Source organism: Bubalus kerabau, chromosome 4, assembly GCF_029407905.1.
Source record: "Bubalus kerabau isolate K-KA32 ecotype Philippines breed swamp buffalo chromosome 4, PCC_UOA_SB_1v2, whole genome shotgun sequence".
Taxonomy (NCBI): Eukaryota; Metazoa; Chordata; class Mammalia; order Artiodactyla; family Bovidae; genus Bubalus; species Bubalus kerabau.
Genome location: NC_073627.1, coordinates 120812202 through 120820925, shown reverse-complemented (window position 1 = coordinate 120820925; position 8724 = coordinate 120812202). Strand labels below are relative to the sequence as shown.

Genomic DNA, 8724 nt, shown 5'->3' with positions numbered 1-8724 from the left:
AGTAGCTCCTCTCAGCCCTCCTGCGCCAGCTGTGTAACTGTGGGCAACTCACATAATGTCTCCTCAGACTCATCTACAAAATGGGTACAGAAGTAGTTCCCTACCTTATAGGGTTGCAAAACCTGTAACATGATTAAGTGTCTTGGTAAATGTTTGATTCTGCCTGGTTACTGTGAATTAAAATACACCAGTGACTTCTGGCCATATGATTTATAATAGTTTGACATTTAACTAAATGGTAAAACTATTTATTTTTCCCACCCCTTTCTAGTCCCCTTACCCTGCTTTATTATTCATATTTTCTCCCACCATGGAGTATTAAGACAGTAGAGCTTTATCTTGTTCACTGCTGAAACAGCACCCAGAAAAGTACTGTACATATTAAGCCTTCAGTAGACACTAGCTGAATGAATGGTGCAAATTGTCAAAAGGGAAAATAAACCATACACCAAAATGTTTATTATAATAAAAAGTATAGGTAAATCTTTCTCTAACGGCTCCCAGTCATATATTTTAAAACACCAAATGCTATAATAAAAACAAGTAATTTATTAAAATTTGAAGGTAAAAACATAATTTTAAAAGATTTAGACCTATGTCAGGCGTGATAGAGTATGGATGCTTTCTTGAAATTCAAAATCAGATCCAAGAGTATCACTTTCAGAATGTTCAAGAAGATTCGGTTTACTTCTAGTTGTCTTTGATGAAACAGTCAGTATTTCACTCTCTTTCTTGACAGAAATGTGTTTTTTCGAAGACTCGCTTTTAATTGGTTCATTAACCAAAGAGCTATTTTGCCCAATTCCTTTGCTTTTCTGCTTTACAGGTGAGTCAGAGCAGGAATGCAGGTCCTTCCCAGGCTGTTTCTTAGCAGAGTGCTTTTTGATATATTCACCTGTTTTGGTCATTTTTTCTGAGGCAGGCCTGCTATTTCTAGATAATTCCTCTTCTTTTCTTTGACTTGCACTTCCACAAATTACATCTGCTGGAGGAGAACATGCTCTAGCAATGAAATCTTCAAAAGACTCCTGCCGCTGTTCTGTGACTGGGACTCCCAAGTTGTCTTTGGAAGTCTCTAAGGTCTCCTGAGTAGAGGCTGGGACATGGAAGGTGTCGACAGGCAACGGAATTCTAGCATCACCTGTAATCTTCTGAAACTGGAGTGAAAAACAAAAGACAAGACAAAAATTCAGTGATGAACAAGGCCTACCATTAAAAGCATTCAGTCGCTTCAGTCATGTCCAACTCTCTGCGACCCTATGGACTCATAGCCTGCCAGGATCCTCTGTCCATGGGATTTTCCAGGCAAGAATACTAGAGTGGGTTGCCATTTCCTTCTCCAAGGGGTCTTCCTAACCCAGGAATCAAACCCATGTCTTTTCAGGTGTCCTGCATTGTAGGTAGGTTCTTTACCTCTAGCACCACCTGGGAAGCCTAACCATTAAAAAGTGGAGTCTGAAATTTCAATGTTACTCTGTGATCTTATTATTAAAACAGTCAGTTGATAATTTAGAAGATTTCAGAGCCAGTTTTTTTCTAATTATATCTTCCAAGTGATTCTTAACTTAGATATATCCAAGATTATGTCTGCTACATTTTCAGACTTCAGTGTTTAGGGTAGTTATTACCTATTTCCTTTCCCTTACTAAAAATAAAACCCTATTCTGTAAGAAAATTAATTTCTTTTCTATCCTCCAGGTAAATGTAAACCAGTTTTTTACACGGTTTTACAAAATGGAAAACATGTAAAAATGTGACCAGACTGTGTATCCAAGCTGTCAGTTTCCAAGACCAGTTTGAGACTGGCTAAGGTGAGAGCTGGAGGCTCCGCGTAAGGCTGGAGGAAAAGCTGACAGGCTTCCCCCTCCCATTCCCATAACCAGGTGACTCACTATAGTATACTGCCTATGAACTATGTCTGGACCACTTATTTTAAAAAATTATCTATATCAGTACTTGTACCTTCATTAGTGTTCCTTCATTGTAAGCTGACTGCATACAAATAGAAACCTAGATAAAATATGAATAGAATAGGCATTTATACAATTTAAAATTTAGGATATTTTCTCTAAGGTTTTCTTTCTTCACTAAGGATAGTTTGCTTTAACTCATAAATTTTCAAAAGAATTTCCAGTTTTCTTATTTACAACAATGCAGTATCATGAAATTTACTGGGCACAAATGTAACTAATCTATCAGAAAGGAGCTCAAAGAGGCTTCTAGCTCCTCAGCATATGAACTCTCAGAGACTGATCATTATTATCTTCTTTCTGACCTGGAAATTTCCTTTTTGCTAATTGCTCTTAGAATCACTAAGTTCTGTTCTGTCCACTTACTTGGATATTTTGCATTTGTCCTAAGGCACTCTGCTGTAATTCTGATTTTTCTTCTTTAAGTGCCTTCTTTTTTTCTTTAGGTGGACTACTAACAGTAGAATTCATCTGGGGACGACCTAGTAAATGAAAATCTGACTGATCTATACCAGCCATTGTGGCCAGCTGCCCAAGCCTGGACCAGAGGAGAAAAGGAGAAAAAGACAAAAGTTACTATAATCATGGAAGAGCAGCTTAGATATCCCCAGACCTACAATCAGGACATACTTCTAACATCTTAAAAGCCAACACCTACTCCAGACCACAAGCCTCTCTCTCCCCCAAATTCTCAGCCCTTTCCAGAGTCATCCTCTGGGATACATCCCGTCTCCTTGCCTATTACCACTCCATTTCAAACACTCTCACTAGCAGCTTCAACATCGACCACACACACCATCCACTGCCTCTCACCTCCATTCCCACACTCCACTACTATTCCTCCAGCTCCCAAGAAGTGTCTGCTTCTTCCTTCCCAACACCAATTCATTCCCTGACCAAACAGCACTCCATCAATTATCAATCTCCACTTCCCTCTTTCAACAAAACTGCTCCTGGTTGAGAACCACTGACCTGCATCTTCCCTATATAATTTTTAAGTCCAAGACAAAAACAATCTTAACTCAAACTTATTGAACAAGAAAAAAAAGTGAAAGGCAGTAAAATTCTTATCCATTCCCAAATATTTTCAATTAAAATTGCCTTCAATGTAGTCTTTACAAAAAATTATACCTACTAATTACTCTGTCTACAGGTTATTTGTTTATAATGGTCTTCCCACTCTACCAAAGCAGGCTCCCCTATTTGCTTTTCTTTATAGATATACTCATTTAAAAAAAAATCAACTCTATTATCTAGAATTCACTGCATTTGGCTAACTATGGTCATGGAAGTAATAAAAACAGCTCAAGTTCCTCAGCAAACTACCTCTAAAGTTACAAAGAGAAGAATGCCATGAAGAGAAAAGAACTAACCCAGCATCTTTAAGGAGATCCAAGAAAGCATGGAACTTCCGGAAAGAATTCTCAATGCTGCCCAAAACACCTTCATCATCCAGGATCATGCTTGTCAATGAGTGTGCATGAAGAGCTTCAGACAAAGAGAAGTTTATATTTCTTAACTGGTCATTTTCATGTTCCAACTATAAAAGAAGATTGAAAATATTTGACATGATTTTTTCTCACTGTCATCAAAAGAAAACAAAAGTAGTCTCATCTAGTTTAAAGAACAAAACTAAAACATTCAAAGTGCAATTTGTTGTTCAGTCACTCAGTCATGTCTGATTTTACAACCCCATGGACTGCAGCACACCAGGCTTCCCTGTCCTTCACCATCTCCTGGCATTTGCTCAAACTCCTGTCCATTGAGTCGGTGATGCCATCCAACCATCTCATCCTCTGTCATCCTCAAATGTAATTAATTTGTAATTAATCTAACTCTCCATCAGTAAAGACAGAGACCACATCACATAATAGCCAAAAGGCAGAGGCACTCAACAAAGTTTCCTATACAACATATATATAAATAAACAAATGATTGTTTTATTAGTGATCTTTCAAAAGATCACATTTTAAACTGGTTAAATTCATAATGGATCCTCATTCCACATTAGAAAATTACCTGCTATTAAGTTTGCCTTAAATTAGAAAACGAAGCACAGAACCTAATTTGAACAAAGCATATTACAACTCTGCTGAATGTTAAGGAATAACTTTAGTGAGCAAAATATCTAACGCTTAAGTTTAAAAGTCCCAAATCATAACCAGTCCAATTTATTAACTGTACCATCACCAATATTCTCCTGGGCTTCTTGAAATATTCACTCCCATGCACTCTTCTTTAGATCATCATTTATGATTTGCCCTGTATAAAAATCAACTCCAGTATTTCTCAGAAAGGCCATTATGTTCATGATGCCCTCATGTCTTACATAAGCAGGTGTTCAATATTTATTGAATGAACTAGTGTCCACCAATCCAGTAGATGCCCTTTCAAAAATCCCTCCCTACACTCACCCTGTAATAAATTGTATTTATATCGAACTTTTTAGCTTATGCCCTGCTTTCATGCACATTACCTAACGTAATTCTCACAGTATGTATTTTTACTTTCATTGCATTCTTACTAGTTTTCCAATCTTACATTTATTTAAATGACTTATTTTCCTAATTCACTGCCAGTAAAGTCTCATCATGTCATTTATGTTACTAGATATACAATATATACACAAAATATGCTTTCTTGAATCAAATAATCATGAACAGAAAATAAGCTAACATCATATAAAGCACACACAACACACACAAAAACAGATTTTTGCATTTTTAAAAACATACCATCTGGGATACGTAATATAATAATATATATAAACTATAAGCCAATGTCTAAAAGGAAAATGGGAAATGAGAGCTCTATTTCATCCTGTATTTAGATCATATGATCACTAAATACCAGTAAATGTAAAGATCCATATGATACCACCAATTTGCAATGTATTAGTTTTCAAGTTTACAAACTATATGCATATGGCTTAAAATCAAATCAAAATAAAACCAAGAAACTTTCAAAAGTGTAAGAAGAAACTTGTTACCTCACTGACTCGTTTATCAGCCTTAAGCCTTATTACTCTTTCCTCCTTTAACTGCTTTAGGCACTCCTCCAGTTTTTCCTAGTGTAAAGAAACAGAGTAAATATTATACCTAATTCATAGTATGATATTCCAAGGCATTTCCAGCTATATATTTCATCATGATTTAGGGGCAGAGCCAGAAGTGAACTCAGACTTTAATCTGCTACCTGGAATATCATATCATGCTAGTGAAATTAATTATTGAAATATATCAAATTAGCATAGTAAAGATTTATTTAAATCCCACTCTTTCCAACATAAATCTGTGGCAGCTCACCATAAAAGGTGTATGCATATAACATAGTAAATCAGAAATAAAAAATTAAGACCAAGAAAGAAAAATTCCACTTTTATTTGTGGGTCTCTTTACAGCAGGAAGCCGTATTAATGAACACGCTTAACATACCCGAGTTACATAACTGCAGATTCAAAAGCATTTTTTAAAAAGAGTAATCACTTTTAAAGCAACTTACTATATGTCAAGCACTGTTCTGGAGTTTCCTGGGCATTAAAATATGAGGAAAGAACAATACTAACTTCATGTTATCTTACAGATGAGAAAAGGGAGGCAGAGCAGCAGAGTAAGTAGAGCAGCACAGCCAAGCTCACACCACTAAGTAGCAGAACCAATACTGTGAATTCAGGAAGCTGGGTGCCATTCCTGTCCATAGAGATAGTAGTCTTTCCATTCACCAAGGTCACTAACATAAAATGAACACTGGTAAACTCTCACAATTCTTAAGAACTCATGAAATTAAAAGACACTTACTCCTTGGAAGGAAAGTTAGGACCAACCTAGATAGCATATTCAAAAGCAGAGATATTACTTTGCCAACAAAGGTTCGTCTAGTCAAGGCTATGGTTTTTCCAGTAGTCATGTATGGATGTGAGAGTTGGACTGTGAAGAAAGCTGAGCACTGAAGAATTGATGCTCTTGGACTGTGATGTTGGAGAAGACTCTTGAGAGTCCCTTGGACTGCAAGGAGATCCAACCAGTCCATTCTAAAGCAGGTCAGTCCTGGGTGTTCTTTGGAAGGAATGATGCTAAAGCTGAAACGCCAGTACTTTGGCCACCTCATGCAAAGAGTTGACTCATTGGAAAAGACTGATGCTGGGAGGGATTGGGGGCAGGAGGAGAAGGGGACGACAGAGGATGAGACAGCTGGATGGCATCACCGACTCAATGGACGTGAGTTTGAGTGAACTCCAGGAGTTGGTGATGGACAGGGAGGCCTGGCGTGCTGCAATTCATGGGGTCGCAAAGAGTTGGACACAACTGAGCGACTGAACTAAACTGAACTGAAGACACTTAGGTCCTTGAAGTGGAGGACACTGCTTATGGGTAGGCAGAATTCTAAAAGAGATCCTAAGATTCCTATGCTGAAGTACACAATCCTGCCAGTTTTTCAATCTAGGTGCTGTAGTGAAGGGATTTTGTAGATGTAATTAAGGTTCCAAAATCAGTTGCTCTTAAAAGAGGGAGATTATTTTGGGCGGATGTGATATAATCAGGCATCCAAGGAAAAGGAACTGGACTTCTCCTAAAGATCTGAAATACAAAAGGGACAAGAGGGAGAGTCCCCATTGCTGGCTTTGAAGAAGTCAAGCATGATGTTGTGGCAGGGAATACAAGTGGGAGGCCTCTAGCAGATGAGACTGTCCCCCAGCTGACAATCAGCGTGGAAACAGGGACCTCTATTCAATCAAGTGCAGAATCTGAATTATGCCAATGAGCTGAAGAAGCTTGCAAGTATTCTTTCTTGGAACCTCCAGATAGTAATACTTTCAGACTGACATCTTGATTTTAGTTCTATGACACTCATGGGCTTTGTTGAACATCCAGTACAAACATGAACAGCCAACATTGGGGGCCTGATGTCTTCCACTTAAATTTCACACACTTTAACACTCTCTGGAGGGAACCCACATGTTCCCACTATGTATCTGAGTGGAGAACTCAGTCATGCTGTGCCTGAACTTCTGACCTACGGAACTGTGAGCTAGCAAAATAGGTATTATTTTAAGTCAGTAAGAGTATAGTAAAGGAAAATTAACATGCTACTCAATCTCCAGGTTCAAGAACAAAATAAGTGACTGTTATTGTTTTAAGTCATTGTTTCCGGGTGGTTTCTTATGCAGCAATAAATAATCAGAATACCTATGAAAACAGTAAGGTGTATTTATACATTTTAAATGCTTTCAACAATCACTTAAAGAATAAGGAATTCTATTCTATGTTATCATTGTGAGAGGAACTGGTATCACTTTATGGACAATAACTTTTGGTACACAGCAACAATCTTACATCAGCAGTTTACCCTAAGGAAATCAGAGATGTGAGCAAAGATTTATCTACAAACATGATGTCATAAGATTATTTATAATCAAACTCTAGAAGAAAGCTTAGAGCCTCCAAATTGGGGTTGGTTTAAATAAAAATAGCACACCATATGAAGGAATGCTCTATGAAACCACTAGGAAAATAACGATGATAAGCGGTCTCAACCAGAGTTAATGAATGGGCCTGAGGAGTTCTATATTCAAAATACATCTGTGTGTTTTTCTTGGAAGATGGTCCATAAGCTTTATCAAATTATCTGATTTAGAAAAATATTTAGTGACATGAAAAAATATCTTTAATACATTTTTAAGACAAAAGAGCAGAGGTGGCTTTTATTTCCTTCAATAAGTTGTTCACTGCTTTCAAAAATTTGCTCAATGAACATATTTTTATGCTCAGAACATGCTTTAAAAATTGACAGTCTAATAACTTCAAATTCTTTAAAGTTTCATTTCTAAAGCCAACCAAGTTTTCAATGGGAAAAAGGAGAAAAATTCCTCTACTTTTAATATAATGGTTAAATAAATCTTCTAAAATTGATTTCAAAGAAATTCTAAACAAATAAGAAAACAAACAAAAAACCCTCACCACAGTCTGAGAAAAGCAGACTAAATTACAATATTCTTGACTGGTTCTAAATAGCACACTAACGTGCAGTAACATGAAATAGCTTCTCCCTCTAGTGGAAAGTATTAGAACACAGCATTAAATTTTTCTGAAAAAGTGAACCCCTCTCCTACAAAATAATTCATGTCCCTTAAACAGAAATATGGAACCAAAAAAATTAGAAAGTAAAATTGCTTGATATTCTATTACTTAGGTAAGACTAATGATAAGACTTTGGAGAAATCTTTCCTGTCATCTGCTCTCCTTTCCTCCCTTCTATACACTGGCTAGGTTGCTTTTTCTGGAACCAAGCTCCCATCATATTGTATATCAAATTTTATGTTCAACCTTTTTTTATATTTAAAATGATTGAAATCAATCATTTCTCATATAATCAGGGGATTCATAACCTGATTTTTTTTGAAGTGGGCTATAAAATATTTCACTGAGTGGGGTTGCTGTTGCTAAGTCACTTCAGTCGTGTCCGACTCTTAGCGACCCCATGGACTGCAGCCCACCAGGCTCCCCCGTCCATGGGATTTTCCAGGCAAGAGTACTGGAGTGGGGTGCCATTGCCTTCTCCACTGAGTGGGGTTACTGGTCAACTATTCTTTTGATTACACATTTAAATCCTTTCCAACTTTTCAATATTATAAGACAAAATAACCATTTTTATGCATGAAGACCTTTTTCCATATTTAGAAAAACATTCTTGCAACAAAGCCATAAAAATGAGGCTGAGATCAAAGCAAACGGATGTTTTTCAGGCTTTGAGGTAC

The 8724-nt window shown here is 37.0% G+C and overlaps 1 protein-coding gene across 3 annotated transcripts in view; it reads right to left on the bottom strand.

Annotated features, from left to right (window-relative positions):
* Positions 1-529: 529 nt before the first annotated feature.
* The window catches only part of CEP78 (centrosomal protein 78), a 35230-nt gene continuing 27035 nt past the window's right edge, over positions 530-8724 (bottom strand). For 2 of the 3 annotated variants that reach the window (XM_055578377.1, XM_055578379.1), the window contains 5 exons: positions 4960-5037; positions 3344-3510; positions 2337-2508; positions 1963-2010; positions 530-1157 (listed from right to left, as the gene is read on the bottom strand). In XM_055578377.1, coding sequence (XP_055434352.1) covers positions 594-1157; positions 1963-2010; positions 2337-2508; positions 3344-3510; positions 4960-5037 — 1029 coding nt within the window. In that variant the 3' untranslated portion in view covers positions 530-593. The remainder of the gene's footprint in view (positions 1158-1962; positions 2011-2336; positions 2509-3343; positions 3511-4959; positions 5038-8724) is intronic. The other variant, XM_055578378.1, reaches the window with a different exon arrangement.